At 45.0% G+C, this 21,842-nt stretch overlaps 1 protein-coding gene across 1 annotated transcript in view; it reads left to right on the forward strand.

The window, feature by feature from the left end:
- Positions 1-1,259: 1,259 nt before the first annotated feature.
- The window catches only part of PAPPA (pappalysin 1), a 255,070-nt gene continuing 234,487 nt past the window's right edge, over positions 1,260-21,842 (forward strand). Inside the window, exon 1 of the mRNA XM_032251598.1 lies at positions 1,260-1,681. Coding sequence (XP_032107489.1) covers positions 1,264-1,681 — 418 coding nt within the window. The 5' untranslated portion in view covers positions 1,260-1,263. The remainder of the gene's footprint in view (positions 1,682-21,842) is intronic.

Consider the following 21,842-nt stretch of genomic DNA (forward strand, 5'->3'; position numbering starts at 1 on the left):
AGCCAGCCTTATCTGGGGGCTCGGAAAAGAGGGGGATGGTTCATCATGGTACAACTTTAAGGAAATTCTGAGAGCGGAAACGACAGGGGAAGCAAAAAAAAGAGGGTGAGGAAGAAGAGGGAAAGAGTTAAAGGGAGAGAAAGGGAGAGGGGAGAGAAAGGGAGAGGAGAGAGGAAGGAGGGAGAAGAGAGAGTGAGGGAGTGAGAAAAAGAGAAAGAGAGGGAAAGGGAAGGAAGGGGAGACAGAGAAAGAGAGAGAATTTTTTAAAATCTAAGAATCAAGTTTCAAGACTCTTTATGTGCTATAGAAAAGGATGAGGTTTACCAGCAAAGTGCAAAGGGGATCATAAGAGAAGAGATAGATGTTTTTCTCCTGCCATCAGAAATAATAATAATAATAATAATAATAATGAGGGTGGAGTGAGGGAGGGGCAAAAAAGCAAGCAAAACAAAACAAAAACAAGAATGTGTGTTTTGAGCAGGAATGAGGAGAGCTGGGAGGATCGTAAGGGGGTGTGTACAGAATTTCATTAAATTGTTACTTTAAGATTGTCTTCTTAAAAAAAAAAAAAAGGAGAAAAGGAGGGGGTGGAGAAGCGGGAGCGAAGGAAAGGAGGCAAACGGCAAAGTGAAGGAAAGCTGGGTAGCTCGGCCTCTCCAAACTGATTGATTAGTCATGATCCCCGCAGTTTTAACAGGGACTCATTCAATTGGGAAGGTGGAGCGCTGGGGAGCAGATTAGCATACGCTTGTTTACTCATCTTCCGAGGGATTTTTCCCCCTCTTTCCTTTCATTTTGTGAAGGAGGGAGGGGAGGGGGACTGGGGGGGAGAAGGGGGCTGTGGCTTATGTTATAAAGGACGCAAAAAATAAATAAATTAGAGCATCTTTTGAGGGGAGGGAATTCAGTGGATCGGTCTTAGAGGCGCTTTTTTTTAGGAGCGAGAAATCATATAAAATAAAATGAAATAAAACAAGGAGGAAGGCAACCAGCTGTTGCAGGGGGGATAAGGCAGATAAAGGAGCGGGGAGAGAAATTAATTGCCAACCAGGAGGAGTTGGACTGTATTTTTCAAAGGTGGGAGAGTGGAGCACACACCTTGAGGAGGAAAGCGAGAAAGAAAAGAAAAAAAAAGCAAGTGGAAGGGGGGGCTCGCCCAAGAAGGGTGAAGAAGCGAAGAAAGTCGAGGCGCCGAGGCTCCCAAAGCTGGCAGCTCCCGGCGGCGGAGCAGGGGCAAAGGGGGGGCGGGGGGGACCGTCGGACATGCGGCTTTGGAGTTGGGTGCTGCACCTGGGGCTGCTGAGCGCCGCGCTGGGCTGCGGGCTGGCGGAGCGTCCCCGCCGGGTCCGGAGAGACCCGCGGGCCGGCCGACCCCCGCGCCCCGCCGCCGGCCCGGCCACCTGCGCCACCCGAGCGGCCCGCGGCCGCCGCGCCTCGCTGCCGCCGCCGCTGCCGCCGCCGGGCGGTGCCTGGGAAGCCGTGCGCGTCCCCCGGCGGCGGCAGCAGCGGGAGGCGAGGGGCGCCGCCGAGGAGCCGAGCCCGCCGAGCCGGGCGCTCTATTTCAGCGGGCGAGGCGAGCAGCTGCGCCTGCGGGCCGACCTAGAGCTGCCCCGGGACGCGTTCACGCTGCAAGTGCGGCTGCGAGCGGAGGGGGGCCAGAGGTCTCCAGCGGTGATCACAGGTAGGCGAGGGCGCCCCGGCGGGCGCTGCACCGTCCCTGCGGCCGCAGAGACGCGCGGGTGTCCAGGCGCGGGTGGCGGGCGGGTCGGGGGCTTGCGGGGTGTCTGTGCCGGAGCCGCCCCGCCAGCGGCGCGGAGACCTCCGGGCGAGCGGAGAGCCTCACTTTGCCCCATCGGCGGAATGGGCGCGCACGGAAGGCGGCGCTGCCCGACCGCGGGGAGGAACCTGCGGAGCTCTCCTGGCGGACCCGCGACCCTCGGTCAGGGAGGGCTGGTTCCCGGAGAGCCTAGGGCATATAACCCGTGCTCCGAACGGCCAGATAGACGCCCTCCGTTTGGGATGAAAGGGAAGATGACCCAGTTGAGATGCGTGTGCAGGGAGACTTGGGGACCGTTGATTTCTTTGAGGTTTTAATGGAGTCACTCCTGTTCATTCGGCCCCATTCCCCTGAAAGCCGCCAAGGGCAAGGTTGCTGTGATCGCCAGGACTTAGAAGTCCTCGAAGTGCCCCAAAGTTGCTCCCTCATTGAAGCCTGCCTCTGGGACTCACCCTCACCTCCTCCACGGCATCCCATGTCCCAGCTTTTAAAGCCCGTTGCCTGACACTCCTGGCTGGGACGAGAGCTTCCTGACGCACCCCCAGCTAGCGTTCCCCAGACGCGGCTGCAAAATGGGGCGCTTTTCTCCTGTGAGACTTTACGAGCCCGTAATGAATTTGAGTTCTCCCTCCTCAGCCTCCCTCTCTCTCTCCCTTTCGCTCTTCCACAGCAAAGCCTATAGTGAAACCGGACACTTTGCGAGGATTGCAAACCTTAGAAATGCTCCAGCATCCGTTTTTCCCCCTCTAAATGAATCTGTGGAAATGCCTTTAATAACACGGGGGAGTGGAGTGTGGGGGGCGGCGCTGGAGGAGAGGAGGAAAGTTTTGCCTTTTCTGTCTGGGAGATTCCCTTCCTGCACAAACAATCTTGCCATGTCCTGAGACTTCTTAGAGTGAGAGTAGGGGTTCCCCCTTCGCCGCAGCCAGGAAACGTGTGAAGGCGTTTTGCGATCTCTCTCTCTCTCTCTCTCTCTCTCTCTCTCTCTCTCTCACACACACACACACACACACACACACACACACACACACACACACTTTCGTAGAAGGGAAAGCTCTGAACTCTTCGGGCAGTTCTGATTCTTCCTGTCTTTCCATGGCTTGGACATTCGCAAATGTAGCACTGATTATCCGATTGACCTGAAGACCCCTTTAGGAGATCCACACTGTGCTGCTATCCCCAAGAATACGTGCTCCAAAGCCCCCGCTTTCCCGCTATCAGAGGAGACAGAAACAGCGATTCCCCCCAACAACCCACAACTGACGTCATCGCATGGTATTTTTCCTCTTTTTTTCCCCGGGAAGAAGGAGGAAACTGAACTCATTCACTTTTAACTCGCAAGCCCTATTTGCCCAGAGGAGGGTCTAATTTGGAGCTGAGGAGACGTTATTCTTAATAATGACGATGGTGATAATTTAGGGGTGTAGTATGTTGACTTCTCTTTCCAAACATGTGAAAAAGCACAGAGACTGCTGCTTGGAGGTGTTTTTGTTTTTGTTTTTTTTAAATCTGTAGGTCTGGTTTTCCTAGTCTTTACCTGTGATTTGGAAGGCATTCCCCGGAGAGAGGAGATAACAGGGTTATGCAGGTATCATCTGTGAAAGGGTAGTGAATGCATTTTAACGATGTAAGTGTGTCTACATAAATACATGTATATACATATATATTAAACACCTGGGATTCCATAGGAGACTGCTTTATAAATGTCTATAATTCAGACAAGGACTCTCTTCACACGCTTTCACTCTCTCACACAAAGATTGTTGCAGTAAAATACTTTAATTGGATGGGGGACGTTAGGTTATTATTGCTTGTATAAAATGCCTGGTCCGTTTTATGTGTGGAAATAACATTCCTCTCAAAAAGAAAAAAAAAAAAAGCACTGCTGTCGTGTAGCACCAGAAAGCCAGGAGCTTTTCTCCTGAGGATTCTGGTGGATTTCTTTTCCCTCCCCTAGTTAAGTTGGAGCCAGATTTGGCGGTGTGTAAACACCTGGCTCCGAGCCAGAAAAGACTAATTCTGCATATCCTCCACATGGTACAGGCTGTTGGACTAAAAAGAACCTGCTTCTCCTTGAATTAAACAGCAAACAAACAGGTTCTTTGCAGAAGTACTTTCTCAGCTCCCTCCTTCGTGTAAGTTTGGGCTGGGAGAGGCAGGACCGAGGTGGGCAGCAAGGATCCGGTGCTAAGGCTCACCCTCTCGCTGAGACCTCAGGTGCCCAGTTTGCTGCCTGACCCTCTGCTGGCTTTTTGTGGCTGGGCGTTGCCACTTTCCTAGGAATCCCTGGTCACCTATCTTGAGACAGCAGTCATCGCTCAGCAGGGACCGCGCTGCTATTTCAGGCAGAGAGTCGCTGCCTTGCTGTCAGGCCAGGCTGCCTTACATCACTCTTTGCTGCAGGATTCAATTGGGTTTCGTAAAGGTCTAATTTTACGGTGCTGTTAACCGGGTCTGTCGTCTGGCAGAGGCAGGCCTTGCCGCTCCTGGTAGGCGGGCTATGCTCCCAGATCCGCCCGGGATGCTATTTCTGCCCCGGTTCAAACTTCACTGACACCAGTTCAGACAGGCGCTCGGAGAGACGGGGGAAGGAGCGAAGGAGCAGTTTGCTTCTGAAGCTCATAAAACATGCCTTTTATTTTTCTGAAAGGAAAGGAGAAAAAAAATATATTAATACATTAAAAAAAAAAAAAAAGCTTATGCAGGCAAAAACAAAGCCAAAGTTAGAAAGTGCCTATGTATAGGATTCTCTGGAGGGTCCACTGTGGATGGTCTTTAGGATTGAAGAATTCTTGAAGGCTACTGTGAGAAGGGTCCTCTGAGGTTACCGGAGCCAGGTTCCCTTTCGGCTGAATGGGGAGAAAGACACACAGAGAGGGGACGGGTGTGTGCTGGATGACACAGTTCCCCAGAGGCAGGAACTAGGATTTAATCCCTGACATTTGACTTCCAGGCCTTGCCCCCTGCACTTCCAAGAGAATGTGTCTCATAAACACCATCACCTCTCACCCCACACAGACCCACCCTCCAGACACAATCTTCCTTCAGCCTTCATGCATAGCAGTTTGGGCTCCCTTTCAAGTCAGGGGATGGGGGGGTTGTTTCTGGCGCATCCCTTCGCTTTTGTATCACACCACGCAGGAGGAACCAGACCCCTGCTCCTCATCCCCAACTGCCCCCACAACACCCCCCCAGTCTGAAAGAAAAGGAAAACAAAAGTCTCAATTTGCTCCATTGAGCAGGGGCCTTGAGCAGCAGTTAATCTTGTTAAAGTTTCTCCTGACCTGTTAGACAAGTGAAATGTGGACCCCACAAGTACTGCCCTGCTCCCACCCCATCACACTCCCCTTCCCTTAGTGATCTGGAATTCCTGCTCAGAAGAAGAAAGGGATTTATCTGAATCCTATCCAGCACCTCTGCTTGCCGGCCTTTTTTCTTTTGTTCTAATGGTTGGACTGGATTGAGTGTGCTGGTTACTTCCAAGAATCGTTTTTTCCTTCCCTTCTGCAGCCCCAAGTCCTAGTACCCACAGCCCTCAAAAAAGAGTGCCCACATTTTCTCCACTCAGCATTGCTGTAACAGTGAGGGCTGGGTTTTAATGTAAAGCTAGGAGTCCATATATTAACAAGGCTTTCCCCTCCTATCTGTAGTCCTACCTGGGAACTAGAATACTGTAATGGTTAGAACTCAGTTCTAGTAGCCAGGTTACCTAAGTGGAATCTGCCCCTCACTGACTGTATGACCTTGGGCCAGCAAGCTGGTTGACTTCTCTGGACTTCATTCATTCAGCTTCCTCCTATACAAAGTGATGATGGCACAAGTACTTATCTCATAGAGTGGTGTAAATGCTAAGAGAACTTGTATGTGGAAGGCACTTGAAACTGGACTTGGTATACAGTTAAGTGCTCAGCAGACTTCATTCTTATTAGACATGATTTTCCAAAGATCTCAGTCTTGGGTTCTGGGCTGGGGAACACGTAGAGACAGGAAGAAATTTGACTCTGCCTGGGTGCTTCCTTGATGATGTTGGTCACTTCCCTTGTGCCTGCATGTTTTGCCCTCACAACTACCCTGAGAAGTGTGTATCATCGCCCGTACTTCACAAGAGAGGAAATCTGAGTTTCATGGAGTTGAAATGACTTGATCTAAAGTCCCACAGGTTCTCAGCGGGCAGAGCCTGGATGTGAACCCGTTTGTTTCCTCGGCCAGCAGTCTCCAAAAATGGAGAGAAAAGAAATGGCTCACATGCTCTTTCTTCATCTTTCTGCAGAACATTTCCATTCCTTTCTGCATCTCTGTGTGTTAATCATATACCTACAGATTGAAGAGGGTGAGAAATGGGTATAAATCTCACCTAAAGCCCTGGATGAGACGTGGCAGATCTGCTTTTCTTTTTATATCAAATTATCAGATGGACAGGCTTGGAATTTCTCTCACATGCTGTGTGATTTGAGTCAAGTCACTTCATCCATCTATCCCTTGGTTTACTTATCCATAAAATGGGCATAATTACATCAGGATATTTCAATGAAATCAACATGCAAAAAATACCCAGCGCAGTGTCAACTCATATTAGGGACTCAGTCAAAGGTAGCCAGACCTAGGAAGTAGCTGCATCTCCTTTTCCAGTTTGTGGCTTTGGCTTTCAAAAAGTGGGGCCTGTTTGTAGGGTTTCCCCTCTTGAGTTGCTGGGGAGTCTATCTAGAGTAGATAATGTATCTTGGGGAACAATTAGACTCCTTCAAATACCTTTCTTTCACTTTGATCTTCTCTTTGACATGCTGGGATGACCCCTTGGTAATAAGAGCCAAAAGAGGTCCAGAACCACTGGGACTTGTAAACAGGAAAACAAGTTAGCATTAAGAGAAAGCAGGCACCTCTGAAAAGGAAGCCACACAGATCTACTGTTGGCCTCTTGCTCCTTCCCCCGGTGCTCCCCAAACTCTCACTTTCTTTTGAGCTACCACTCAGTGAACAAATAGAGGTGATAAAGGCTGTGAAACATGGGAAAGCACCTCCCATTATTCCCTGCACAGAAGAGGGCAAAATCGAGTTCCAGAGATATGGAACTCAGGGGCATGGGTTGTGTACGGCCAGCCTGGCCATGAACTCAGTGATCACCTGAATCAAACAGTTCACTGTGCAACAGGAAAGTTGAGGACCAGGGTCACACAAAATTAAACTGTATTCACAGATGGTCCCTCTAAGTAGGGTCTGAGAGATCCTTTGGCTGCACCACGAATAACCAGCTTTTAAAACTTCCTTCTTCCCAGGCTGCACCCCAAGGATTTTGATGTCGTGGATCTGGGGTCGGCCTGGGAACTGGTGTTTCCCAAAGCCTTCTCAGGTAATGCTGAAGGACCACTAGTGAAAATAATTGCTGATGTAGTGTGACATCTCCTTCTTCTGCAGAGGCCCAAAGGGGAAGTGATGTTCCCTGCTTACTGAGCTGGTTAGTAGCTAAGCCCTTAGGGAGGTTCTGGTGCCCCAACTCTGAAGGACCCCTCTTCCATACTGAATTCCTCTGTTCACTCGAAACCCCTGGTTGCCACAGGTCCTGACATTTCATTTTTCCAGTGCTATTCCATGCCTTTTCCTTCTGGTGACTTCTTTAAAGTGTGACCACCTGATGGTCCCCATCTTTACAGGATGCACCTGTTCTCAAATAAATCTCGGAGTTTTGGAGAGAGAAGCCTATTTAAATAGGAAGAAGGTTTATAAGAAAGGGAAGCTCAGCCCCGAGGCATTCACCATTCACTTTGCCCTGTTCCTAGGGTTTGCCCTGTTTGTAGGTTTCTAGTCCTTTAGAAAGGTGTCTGTTCCTATTCTTTAAAAACCCCTCACCTTGAGCTCACTCTAAAACCAGTATTGGCTGCAGATGTCTCCAATGAGGAAAAGAGAAAATCTCCAGGTACCAGAGGTAGGAGGACTCCCTCTAGGGGCAGCTCGTATCTTATCTACCTATGGCCAAGGGCTTAGGAATCCAGTAGGCATTGATTTTTTTCCTCACCAGCTGCCCCTTCTCTAGAACTTAGCTCCCTTCCCCTCAAGGTTCTCCTAACTTTCTTCTTACTGCACTAAGAGCTCTGCTTCATGCCTTGACGCCGTTAATGGAAATGCTCAACTGTGATTCTGACAGCAGCAGCTGAGCACTGACTTGTAAGTTCCTTGGCTTGTTTGAAGATCCATCAGTGGGAATTAGGAGGTTAGAGTTCAGGCCCTGGTTTGGTTTCCTCTAAGCTGTGTGACCTGTGGTCTCTGACTTAACCACTGGGGCCTCAGGGGAGAGGGTTTGGGGGATGTTTACTCTCGACATTCCCATGTCATGGGTTGTCATGGGGACCAGGTGAGACAATGGCTTAGGAAGCTCTTGGCTGAAGTCACAACACAGTTGCACAGGTTAGCATGGTTAGGAGGAGCTAGAAGGTAAGAGATGTGAGGGATTCGTGCAATCAAGGTCATTCCTGGAAAGGTGCCTTTATTATCATTCACACTGTAGATGATAAACAGTGATGGAGTTAGAAAACCTTTTCATGCCTGTGACCTCACTGGAGTTCTTTGATGTTGGGACTTCATAAGTCTGCCAAATCCTGCCACTTACTGCTTTATGACCATGACCATTTACTGCTTGTCTCTGGACCTCAGTGTTCTCAGGATGCAAAAGGAGGGTCAGAGGTAAAACAGGGACTTTCAAACTGTGCGCTGAGATTGCAGGGAGCCTCCAGGACAAGGGTGAAGGGAGGACTCTGCCTCTCTCCTTCCCTTCACCTTATTCCACTTGGATTGTGTGATTCTACAAGATTATGTTTGAAGGAATATGTTCCTCCATTACAAAGAGTTTAAATGGACATGGACCGACATTAAGAAGTTATTGTTAATCTTGTTAGGTGTGATATGATATTGTTCTTATGGGTTTTTTTAAGATCCTAATTTGTTAGCAATGCATACTGAAGTACTCATGGGTAAAATTATGTGATGTCTATTATGTATGTTTGTCTGTTTAAAAAGCTCCAGAAAAACAAACAAACAATAAAAGGTTTTTCAGGGGGTAGTGGTAGGCAAGAGCTTAGCAAACTGTTAACAGTTGTCGAAACCAGGTGATTAAACCTTTGAACTTTAATACATTTTTGTTCGTGCTTTGGTGTGTGATTGAAGATTTCCATAATAAAAAGTTAAAAATATTCAAAGTGTTTGAGAGCCACGGGAGGAAGTGAAGTCTCGGTTCCCTGATTGTTCTGTGACCTGAAAGGTTTGCAAATACAGAGGCCAGCGCTTGGAGAAGGCTAGGGAGGCTCCCAAGTTCGCACAAAGATTACCCGAAGATCCTGACGCAGCCCAGGCTTCAGACCTGAGGAGCTGTCCATCCGCTCCCCTCTGCACACTTGCAAACTCAAGTGAAAATGATTGTCCAGGGAGAACTGAAGGGGAATCAAAGTGAAGAGGGGAGCCTTAGGAGGAGCATGTAGAAGGGGCAAGTGGAGACTTGCTTTGCAATAAGAAGCTTTTGAGGGAGAACATTATTTGCTCTATGGGACTGCCCTACCTATCGCAAAATGTTCAGCATCTTTGGCCCTGTTCATGAGAATTTCATGGGATCTGCTAGTGATCGTGACAGTCTCAAAAGTATTGTGGCAATATACACACGCATATTCATATACTCACATGTACACATATCCTTCGTTCTCATTTTTCTGGTTCTTTATTTCTCTCCAACTCTAACTGCCTGGAGAGCAACTCTACAGCCATCTAGAGCCCTGGGGCTGTGATCTGCAGGAGCATATGTTCACTCAGGAAGTATTTTGCAGTGGTTGATCACAGGACTCAGGAAGCAAACTGCCTTGGCAAACCCTGACTGTTGCACCTGCTAGTTGCGTGACCTTGGGCAAGTTACTTAGTATCTCCAAGCTTCACTTTTCCCAGCTGTGAAGTGCAGATAATACTAGCTATTACTTCATAGGGTTGTTTTGAAGATTAACTGGGCCTCCATGTGCACAATGCTTAGTGATGGAATCTAGACCATGGGGTAACCCAGCAAACGTTAACTCATATCAGTATTACGTGTGCCAGCCATTGCCATGCATTATTTCTAATACTCTCAATAACTCAAGGAGTTAGACATACTTATCTCTTTTGGCAAAGCCAGGAATTGCCTTTCCTCCCTTACAACTCAGGAAAGAGTTATTGCTATCATCTTAATGTAAAAAAATAAAAATAAAAATTTAGCTTCTAGGATGAGCCACCCTCAGCCTGCAGGAGCCCACAGGGCCTGCCTAAAAAATAAAAATTTAAAAAACTAAAAAGCAAACATGATAAACACTTTATTGGGCCATTTTGGAAAAAAAAAATGCTTGCTCATTGTAAAAAAATCTCAGACATGCAGATAAAGAACAAGAGACCAAGTAAAATTTGTCTATTTCCTGCCCAAGCATGCAACAAGTATTTTTTGAATTTCTGCTATATGCTGGGTATTTTTTGTCCTTGGGGACAGAGCAGTCAACAAAAGAGGGAAACATGTCTGCCCTCAGGGAGTTTATATTCTGTGCAGTTGGTGTTGGGGAGAAGGTGGAGACAGACTATCAATGAATAAGCATATATAGCTCATAACATCAGATGAATGTTTATAAAGAAAAAGTTGAGAAGGAAGTCTAGGAATGCTGTGTGGGAGGGATGCAGGAGGAGTGAGATTTGGAAGGAGTGGTCAAGGGAAGCCGTCATGAGAGTAGCATTGGAGAAGAGACCTAGGAGCAGGCCTGAGACTCTCTGGAGAAGTCCACGGTGTATCACAAAAGGAGAAGCAGTGCACCTTGAGCTAGGAGATGTCCGTTCTAGACAGACACAGTCACTAGCTTGCTGTGTGACTTTAGACAAGTCACTTTCCTTCTCAGAACTAATTTTCACAGCTGAATTCTAATTGCCTAGAGAGCAACTCAGTGTAGGGTTTATGTGCACTGAAGACCCTTCTACAGACACTTCCTAGGCTTCTGTAATCCTCATCAAGGCTGACCTCAGACAAGACTGTGAAATTGGCAATAGTTCCAGTTTTCTTCCTTTTCTGGTGTATTTTCCTCCACTAGGTGGTGCCTGTGCCTGTCACCCTCAGGGGCCAAGTGCGGACACGTTTTTGGCTTCCACACCTCAGCAACACTGGGGGGAAAAAGAACTGGTATGCCTTCTTGCTAAGTACCATTGATGGATAACAACTTGGAAAGTTACTGCTCCATTGGTGGATACTCTTCTATGACTGCCCAGAAAGCTTTGTGTCACAAAGCAAAGCACCAGTGGTAGAATTTCTAAGACTGACTGAAGACATTATTTGGGGAATATTGGTACTTCCTGATAGCTGGAAGCCATCCTATTAATAATATAACAAATTACAGCCCCCACAAATATCCAGAAAACTCTCTGAGTGATTCCCAATCATCACTTCCCGGGTAAATGCTAGCGCATTCATATTTTGTAATTTCTTACAATATAAAGGCCATTCCAGACAAATTCTTGGACTTTGGAATAGACCACTGGCCTTTTAGTATTGCTTATCATTTTAGTCAGATAAGTCAGTGAGTTGAAATACCAACACTCTGGAGTCTGTTGTCATTTCCCAGACTATTTTCCTTCAAAAGGTTCCCGGAACTGTCATCTCTGAAGTACAGACCTCCTGCTGATCCTCTCAACTCCCTTCTTCTTCTCTCTCTTCCTACTCCTCATACCCACCTTATTTGCTTTGACCACTTGGATTTTCCTCCAAACCAGATAAAGAAAATGTGTTTGTTGTCCTGTGTTGTTTGCCACAAACTCAGAGTCCACAGAACCTGGAAGAAGAGGTTTCCCTCTTCTATATTAGATTGCAGAGAACCCTGGTAATCTCAGATTCCAACCCACTTGGAGGAAACTAAGATGTAAAAGCTGGGCAATCACAACTTGGGATATTGAAGGATGTGAGTAGGGGCAGCGTGCCATTAGATGCAGAGCGCTAGTATAGCCTCGTGCGTCTAGGAAGCTGGTGGTCCAAACTGTACCTGTTAGCCTTGTAGTGTCATTCCTACGTCTGTCCTATATCCATTCCTGTTGCTCTATGAACATAAAAGATGGCTCAGCAGAATATGGCCAAATGCGTTTGTGTGGAGGGGGTTATATTCCCCAGTGTGACTGGAGATCTTTCAGCTCAGAGGCTGATGAAAGAAGAGAGAAGGCTGTGTTAACAGGCCAATCTTAAGATGCAAGCCACCCAGGCAGAAAACATATAACATGGATCAATGTGACACTCAGTTTTGTGAAGTAAAATTCATGTAAGTCCAAAGAACCAAGGTGTGTGAAAGTCCAAAGGACTCATCCAAGTCGTTTATGTCATAGATGAGGAACCGAGGGTTGATGAGGAAAGTGGCTTGTCCAAGTCAGTGACCAAGCTGGGTAAGGCTGAGTACCACTGACTGACAACAGTTTGGAAAGTTACTGCTCCGTTGGTGGATACCTTTTTATGACTGCCCAGTAAGCTTTGTGTCACAAAGCAAACAACTTAAAATGTTACTCTTACATTGGTAGATCATCCTCTGGTAGACACTTTAGCCTTAAGCCAGGTCTGGGTCCACTAGTCTCCTGACTTTACAACCTTTCCCATAGATTAATTACCCATCTGTCTACTAATGGCCATTATTTGTCTTCAAACTCCACTGGGCTCCAGACTCACAGATCCACCTGTCTACAGGAAATATTAGCATGTACTACAAACTCAACACTTCCAAAACAATCATCTTTTCTCCAAAATTCCTTGAATCCTCATCTTGGTAGGTGTCACTCACTGTAGATTCCATTATCTACCATATTCAATCCATTAGTCATCAATTCCTGACTACCCTGCTTTTTTTTTTTTTTTTTTTTTTTTTGAGACAGAGTCTTGTTCTGTCGCCAGGCACCAGGCTGGAGTGCAGTGGCACGATCTCGGCTCACTGCAACCTCCGTCTCCTGGGTTCAAGCAATTCTCCTGCCTCAGCCTCCTGAGTAGCTCAGACTATAGGCGCATGCCACCATGCCCAGCTAATTTTTGTATTTTTAGTAGAGACTAGGTTTCACCATGTTGGCCAGGATGGCCTTGATCTCTTGACCTCGTGATCTGCCCTCTTCGGCCTCCCAAAGTGCTGGGATTACAGGCGTGAGTCAGCGCCCAGCCCCCTGCTTTCTTATAATGTTTATAGCCAACCTGTCTTTGCTGTATCTTAAATCCTCTTTATTTCTTGCTGTGACTATTTCCCTAGTATGGTAATGCCCACTTCTCTGAAATCCAATCCCTGCACCCGCTTCAACCTGCTTATCAACATCCAACAGTCAGATCTTTCTAGAATGCAAATCTAGCTCTGTTACCTCTAGCTAAAGGCTCTTCAATAGAATCTGAGTTATTTGAAGCCCCCCAAATGTACCTGGCTTTTAAAATATCACTTTTTTTTACTTGACTTGTCTTCTGTTTCCCGTGCATCATTTTGCAGAATGCTTATTCCTTTACAGGATTTTGCTTAAGGTTTCTCTCTTCCGAGAAGCCCTCCATAACTTCTCCCAAAGTGTAACTTGCTCCCTACCTCATTCATCTGTTCCCACTATGCCTTCTGCACACTTTTATCAACTGTGCACGTATTCGGGATCTTATCCATCTCAAGTTCTCCATTGCCTAGCTCAGTATCTGACATATAAAGGGGCTATACTTTTTTTTTGTTTAACAGATGGATGACTGGATAAGAGAATCAGTTGAATATCTAATGATTCTCAGAGAAAGAGCTCAGGAACCTTAGGCATGTTGCATTACGTAACCAAAGCACATGACCCAGCATGTGCGTCACCATCAGAAACATTACACAGTGGTTAATTCCATTTACCCCTGAGCAAAGAAGTCAGAAGGGAAAAGAAATCTGGCCTTCCAAAACAGAAGGGGGAGGGGAACACTGTATTTAAGGGCTTCTCAGCTCACATCATGGCCTTTCTAATCCAAGCCACATTTTGGCCTTTGTCCTCGCCTCTCAGCCCTGCGCCTGTTTGCAAAGCGTTTGTTTTGTGTGTGCATGGCAGCACATAATCTGAAGCTTTGCTTGCCTCTCAAATTTCCCCCCCTCACCCTTATCAGTGTCTTTCTCCTCAAGTGTCCTGGCAGTCATATATCTGTCGCTTGAGTTTTCACCCATTTCCCTCCTTTCTGATAGGAGGGCTTTCTATTTGCTTTCCTTGATTTTCCTAGATCTTGTGAGACCTTGTGATGACCTTAGGATCTGGAATTTTCTGTCCACTGTTTGTATACCCCTAGGAGAGAAGACACATTCTCAGCAGTAATAACTGTAATGAAAGCAGCTAGCTTATAATAAGCACTTCCTATATGCTGGCACTATGCTGAATGCTACACTTTGAACCCTCTGAAACTGGGTTACAGAGTTGCATGACTCCCTGAAGTACCCAAGGCTAATGGGTGGTGAAACTAGAATTCTAATCGACACCACTTTAATTTTATCTCTCTTGATCCTCAAGGCCTGACACATTGCTTGGAACATCGCAATTACTCAGTAAATGTTCCATGAGAGAATGAATATGTGAATGACTGAATGAATGAATGATGGTGCCCCCCAGTGGCTAATGCAAACATTTGAAGAATGTAGAATGAAAAAGGAAGGAAGGAAGAGAGGGAGGGATAGAGAAAGAAATAGAGGAAAAATCTGAATGAACATTATACGATTTCAAAGAGGTTGGCTAAGGAATTTTAGATATGCAAAGTACATTTTATTTGCAGGTGATTTTCAAACAGAAAGACAATTTACATCCATTAGAGCATTTCCCACCTTTAACTAGTCCTTTGGGAGATAAAAAGTTGTCCCTCAGTGTCCATGGAGGATTGATTCCAGGACCAACCTCCCCCACCAATGCCAAAATCTGAGGATGCTCAAGTCCCTGACATAAAATGGCATAATATTTGTGAATAACCCACACACATCCTCCCACGTAATTTGAATCATCTCCTGATTACTTATAATACCTAATGCAATATAAATGCTATATAAATAGTTGCTATATAGTATTGTTTTATCTGTATTATTTTTATTAATTATGATATTTTAATTTATTGTGAAATATTTTCAATCTGAAGTTGGTTGACTCCACAGATGCAGAGGCTACAGATAAGGAGGACCTAGTGTACGCTTATTTCAAAGATGCTCGATTTGCCAAAAATGTTTTTGGATTCCTCTTTTGAGAATCAGTGCCTGGGACATGTTTCACCAAATATACTCAATGGAGCTTCCTTGTCATTGTCTCATGAGGGCCCTGATGCTTTCTCAGGCAAATTGGGGAATTATGTGGGTGACCATGCTGAATGAATATGGGGTTTTGAATAGAAGAGTGACAAGGCTGATTTTGAGGTGACTATTATCAGAGCTAATTAAGCCTTGATAGAGCCAGTATTAAGCTTTCAGGATGACTCCTTTGCAGAACAGCCCCGAAGATGCTGATTAAATCTGCTGAAACAAATACAATATCTTGACCTTCCCTCTCCCAAATTCTAAAGCTGGAGTCACAGAAACTGCTTTATCAAATCTGTTCAGTTTACAGATCGAGAAACAGAGATCCACAGACATTTACTTATTAAATTAAGCTGAGCTAAGTGAGTAAGGTTAAATAGCAAATTAGCAGCAAAATTGAAACTAGAATTTAAGTCTGTTGACTTCCACATCAATGCTCTTTCCACTGGCTCACTTTATTTTCCTTTACAGTGTGGGGTGATAGTTATAACCACAGATTCATATTAGTAAGACTCTTAGGAAACATTGTACAGCTGTTTAATAACTTTTTTAAAGGACTTCTTATGTGCTAATCTGCTGTCCTAGACATTCTTTAAGGTTCAATGAGGAATAAAAGTTTATTAGTAAAGGTAAATGTTATTTTGTTTCTTCCTTCTCTCTAACCATTCATCCATTCATTTAATATATAGTTATTAAGCAGTTTTTATGTATTATACATTGAGTTAGGAGATGAGAATTAAAAATAAGAACAAGGCACACAGTTCCATGCCTTGAGGAACTCCCAGTCATAGTGGTGGAAGCAGACTGGTAAACAGATCCATGACATCATAGCAACTGCTATAACTAAGCAATTAATAGAGTCCTGGGGAAGCGCAGAGCAGAAACACTGTGTTATGAAACACCCATGTTTATCATGGAGGCTAAGTAGTGCTCTGAAATTTCAAAGGCATAAGTGATCTTTTCCACCTGGAAGGATTGGTGACTTGTTCATGAAGGGAACAGTTCATGTGTATGTATGTAGAGTGTGTGCTCTGCCTTGTGTGGGGGTATAGTCATATATGTAATTTTAAACATATAGCCACAAATCAGATGACAGCAATCAACATCTGATTTCATGTCTCAGCTATAGATACTTAACCAGAGCATCTTTTAGGAGTCTGGTGTTAGGAAATTATTGGACAATTCCATATCCATCACCATCTGAATTAAGCCAATACAACTCCTTATCTTCCCCACCATAGCATTTACCACACTCGATTGTGATTTCCCTGGTATCTGTCTGTTTCTCCCCAATTGTCTCCAAGCTCCTTGGAGCAGAGACCATTTTAGTCTTCATCTCTGCATTATTCCTATTATTTCTCACAATACCGATCATGTTGTTAAGTGCTGGACAAACATTGTTAAATGAGTGAACAGATTAGAAATACCTCCAAATGAAGAATAAGATAAGGTGATTGAAAGTTGCTGCTGTGAAGAAAAGGTGCTTTGAGAATTAGTAGCATGAGCCTTAGAAAGACCTAACAGTGAAGACAGACACATCGTGAGTGGCACTGACTGGGAGATATCACCCTGGTCTCTCTGAGATGACCAGTTACCTATTGAAACATGTATTCTTATCATCTTTTGCTATCTCTCTGCCTCTGTTTCTTTCCAGTGAACCAGTATGCCATCTATATTAGCTTTAAGTCCTTTCCCTGTGGCTCTCTCTCAGCCTCTCCAACCCATTGTTAGAGACAGCTGCTAAGAGCTAGATGGAATCGTAAAGGATGTGCCCATGTTCCCCCTGCAATCTTCACCAGTACCCTAGACCATAAGAGGAGGAGGATGGCACACTAGACATTTTTTTTAATCTAATGTGCCAGGAAGTTATCAGGGGGCTTCAAACAGTGGAGTTACTGGATCTGGTTTATGTTTTCCAAAGATCACTCTGACCGCTATGTGAAGAATGGATTACGTGAGGCCAAGAGTGGAGTCTCAGTTTCAGCAGCATCATGGTGTGGATCGATTGCTGATGTTATGACTTAGTATTTTGGTTAATATAATTATCATTTATTTCTTTACTAATACCAAGACCAAGTGCAACACCAGAATAGCACTCCTATTGTAGATCAGCAGAGAATAGGGGAGTTTTGCACTTGGGTTCAGAAGAACTTGATTTGTAAACCCCAAGACATTTTCTGTAAATATGTGAGGTTGTGCACATTTTTCTGGAGTCAAAGTTCTTTTTAGTTTCTTAAAGGGATCTGTGTCCCCCAAATGGTGACTTACATGCTGAAAAACAGGGAGCACACCAGGTCATTTCCTGAAGCTTGTCCCAGCTCTAAAATATGAACACCGTAGGGGATCTGTGAAAATGAGGATGTTGATGTTGAGTTGTCATATCAGACTGAGCAATTGCACTTTCCTTCATCTGTACCCTTGTTGGAGTAAATAGAATTTGGTCCTTTTTTCTCTGAGGAGGCATTAGTTTATTTCTTAGAAATATAATCTACAACTTTGTTTATTCAAACTCTGCTTTCTGAGTTTCTCTGAGTTTTTAAATAGGCAAGTTCACTTCAAATATGGCCTGAAGTGGTCCTGTGCCTAAGTATTCACTATGGACTTTGATCATGAATCCACAAATCCAGCCACCTATCCACCCTTTCGTCAATCTACTCTTCCATCCATTACCCATCTATCAACTCTCTCCCTCTCCCTTTCTTCTTTCTTCCCTCCCCCTTCCCTCTCCCTCCCCCTTCCCTCCTTTCCTCCCTCCCTCCCTCCCTCCCTTCTTTTTTTCCATTCACCTTTCCATTATTCCACCCCCTCAATCATTTCTGATTCATCCATCCATCTATTCATCCATCCATTCATCTGTCCATCCATCCTTCCATTCTTTTATGCATGTAATTTTCCATTTACCAGTCTTTGTGCTAGGACTGGGGAAAGAGTTAGGAGGCTCCAATTCTTGTTTTTATGCTGCTGTGAGTTCTTAAAAAAAAAAAATCCCCTGAGACGTCTTCACTGAACCTTGTGCTTCCGTAGAGTACAGTGTGAAAACCACTCGTTGAAAACTACTTCGAAAAAGTTAAAGTATTCTGCCTGCATAGTTCTATCATCATAAATATTCCTGGTAGTGCCCTGAGTCTGAAACTATACTACTAGAGACTCCTTTATCAACAGTAATATTTTAAACAGTTTCTACCCTTAGGTTAGCAGGTTCTGGAAAACCAATAGAAAGTCTGAAATGGAGGCCTCTCTTTGGGAAAGGGCAGGCTTAGGTGAGACCAGAGGAGGGAGCTGCCAGTCACTTAGCTCCTGGGACTCTTTTCCCACAACCTCCCAAAGCCCTCTTTTGGTGATGATGAGCCTTCACGTTTTACGTATGCCTCTGGATGTATGATGACGCAGAACGCTGTTGTGGCATGGGGTTGTTTCAGTTTCTGAAGCATTTCGACATGTACCTATCATATTCCCACTCGCCTTGTAAGACAAGCATTTTCATTTAATACAGTGAAGTCTTTGTATTCTCAACAACAAACACATGGTCTAAGGCTCTAGGACACAACCTGCCTTTTTGTCCAACCCCCACTCTCACCCCTCCCCCTGACTCTGTCCACCCTTACAAAGCCCAGTGTTAGCAGAAATATCTGTTTACAAACAAGGGTTCCAAAAGAACGGTATCAGTAGCTCAAACAAACCTCTGAAACATGCCCCTGCATCTATACTTGGAACCCCTGTGAACAGTGTGTATCACAGGCAGAAGCTTTCACGGAGGGCTTCCTGCCTTTCCATCTTTCCGTCTGTCCTCATGTCTGACTTTCTTTATCTCCTTCCCCTTATTCATTAAAACCATGGGGTGCCTGAACTGGAGAGGCAGTCAGATGCTGGTCTGGGCATTGTGGATATCTAGGAGACAAAGCCCAGACAGGGAGTTGCTTGCAGACAGCAAGACAAAACCCAAACACATCCGCCTGCAGTGTCATCTGAAGCAGAAGCTGATTGAAGGATTATTAATTGGGTGGCTATAATAGTCACATGATAATCATGCAGCTCTAAGCCCTTTTCTCAGGTTGTCAGCCACTGAGGAGCCTATATTGCTGCTCTCTTGAACTTGTGTCTACTGTAGCTCCCTAGGACCTGTACATAACAGCTAATATATTTAACGCAGAATATGTGTCAGGCACTGTTCTAAAAATTGTGCATACATTAACTCTTTAATCCTCACCATGACCCTCTAAAGTAGGCACTATGATGACCGCAGTTTTTCAGATAAGAGATGAGGAATGTTAAGTGAATTTCCCAAGGTCCATACAAGTCAGTGGTAGGAGCATTCTTCAGAGTGCATATTCTAACCCCTCCACCATAAACCTCTCTAGATTGGGTCTGGATTCTGTAGCCGCACATTCACCTTCCTCCCTTAACATTGTTTCCTACCACAACTTTTCCTCGTTCTTTCCACCAGGGATTCTCAACCTCAGCACTGCATGATTCCTTGTAGTGGAGTTTGGCAGCATCCCTGGCCTCTATGTACTAGATGCAGTAGCTGCACCCTTCTCCCCAGTTGTGATGATCAAAAATGTGTGTGGACATTGCCAAATTTTCCCTGTGGGCAAAATCTACTGGCTGAGAGCCACTGACGTACATGGATTCTTCTGATTAAACTGAATTACCTGATGCTCCTAAAATACATATTTCTTTCTTTATGCTTTTTCACATTTGTTTTACCTCTTGACCTTACAGTGTTCTTGGCCTCCTCCTCATCAATCTTTTTTTCATCGTCTTTCAGTTCCTCAGCATCTTTTACAGCCAAAGAGGAAATACTTACCTGTCTGGGTTACTGATCTGCTTGTTTTTATGGCTTTCGTATTTTAAAAATGCTCACCACTTCTAAACTTTTGATATAAAGTGACCCCTCTGGAGTCTTGAGTTTAAAACTTATTTTGTACCATGAATTCCACAATATTTTACAGAGTCTACCATGTATCAGGTCTCAAGGTAATCACTGAGGATATGAAGACAAAGGAGGTAAAATATCTTTCAAGGAGTTTATGAGATTGACTCTCAGGGAAATAAAGGGATCTGAAGACCAGCTCTCCATCCTCTTTCAGTTGAATACATGTGGAAACCAAGGGGCAGAAGGTAGATGATACTTGCTCAAGGTCAGCTAGAGACAAGGATCAAGGCTGAGCTAATCATCCTCTACCTAGTGGAACAAAATTAAAATTCCGAAGTCCCAAAGACCATCTAAATACTATTTATTTATTTAGAGCTTAAAGGGTTTTTGCATTGAGTTATTTATAATTTATGATTTTCTAACAGATGTCAAAACAATAGAAGTGTAGTAGTGTATCAACCTCTGTCTTTGAAATTGTGCTCATATTCTACCCTCTTCATTAATAAGTCTTAAAGCTGAACAACTCCAGGTGGCTGCATGAGCACTGGACAGGAGTCCTGAGACTTTAGTTCTGGCTCTGTTAGCTCTGTGACTATCAAAAGGAACGCCATAATCCCCAGCTAATGATCCCCACCCACTCCCACGGACTGCCTCAAAAAACACCAAAGATTCATTCTTTTCTATGGAAGAAACTTTAGATCTGTTGGCGTGTCATTCACAACCCTTTGTGATCTAGCCTCAGACAGCCATTGCCACTTCACTTCCCTCTGTGACTCTGTGCACCCTCAATCCCATCAAAAGCGGATGTCTTTCTCATCTCGAGAGTTACCTTTAGGTGGACTTCACAGCTCTTGCCATTGCTCATGCTTCACCTTGTGCTAGAAAGTCTTTGCCCAGCTTCTCCTTCCCCAAATCCTGTACCTCATGCAAGGCTCAGCTCTTTTGAGACTCATCCAGGAAAACTTCCCTGCATCTTCTTTTCAGAATCAAGCGTCCCTTCTGCTGAGCTCTGTTTGCTTGTACCAGTACTACAGAACTCGCTTTATTAGCCTTTATGTATCATTAAAAGCAGCCTCTTGTCCTGGAGTAGTCAGCTTTCTCCTGGCTAAGCAGAAAAAATAGAAGTTAAATGTGAATTCTGGAGTCTGATTGCCTGGGGTTAAACTCCATCTTTGTCACTTGCCAACAGGTTACTTAGGCTTAGGTGAGTTATTTGGTCTCTCCGAGCCTCAGTTTTCTCATCTGTTAAATGGTGACAATAATAATATGTCCCTGCTTGCATTATTGTGAGAGTTACCTAAGTTATCTATGCAAAGAGGTTCACACAATACCTGGCACGCAGTCATCACTTGGTAAGCATCAGCTGTCATTGCTCTCCCTGCCTAGAAGGGTAATTCTGGAGGACACCAGCCATGCAAAGTGGCGATCTACCTGTCTGGCCTTGTCCCTTTCTTATCTCCCTTTGCCATCTCTCTCTGGAAAGGCTCACCCTAGGCTGTGTGGGCCAAGATGAGGTGATGGCAGGCTCATCCGAGAGACGAGCTTTGTCTTCAGAGCTCAGCCCACACTGTCTGGGCTGTGTTTGTATATAACTTGCTGTAGGCCTGCATTAGGTGTGCAATTTACGTCATTTGACTTGCCCATGTGGGAATCTTTTTCTCTTGGCTCCTTAGATTGGCTACAGGTGCTCAGTGCCTCCTCCTCCCAGTGCTCTTCCACAGATGAGGAACCAAGGTCCAAAGATGAAAACAAGGCTGATGACTCATCCCTTAGACACGGTCGGCACAGCGCCTGAGGTCTACAGTATTTTTGTTAAACTACAAAAGTGGTTTAATTTCTTTTAGAATGAGAAGAAAAAAATATATAATAATAATACATCTATAATAAGGAATCCAGCCTCTCAATTACATTTATGTTCATAACA

This window comes from Sapajus apella, unplaced genomic scaffold (genome assembly GCF_009761245.1).
Source record: "Sapajus apella isolate SASKATOON/1434 unplaced genomic scaffold, GSC_monkey_1.0 scaffold76, whole genome shotgun sequence".
Taxonomy (NCBI): domain Eukaryota; kingdom Metazoa; phylum Chordata; class Mammalia; order Primates; family Cebidae; genus Sapajus; species Sapajus apella.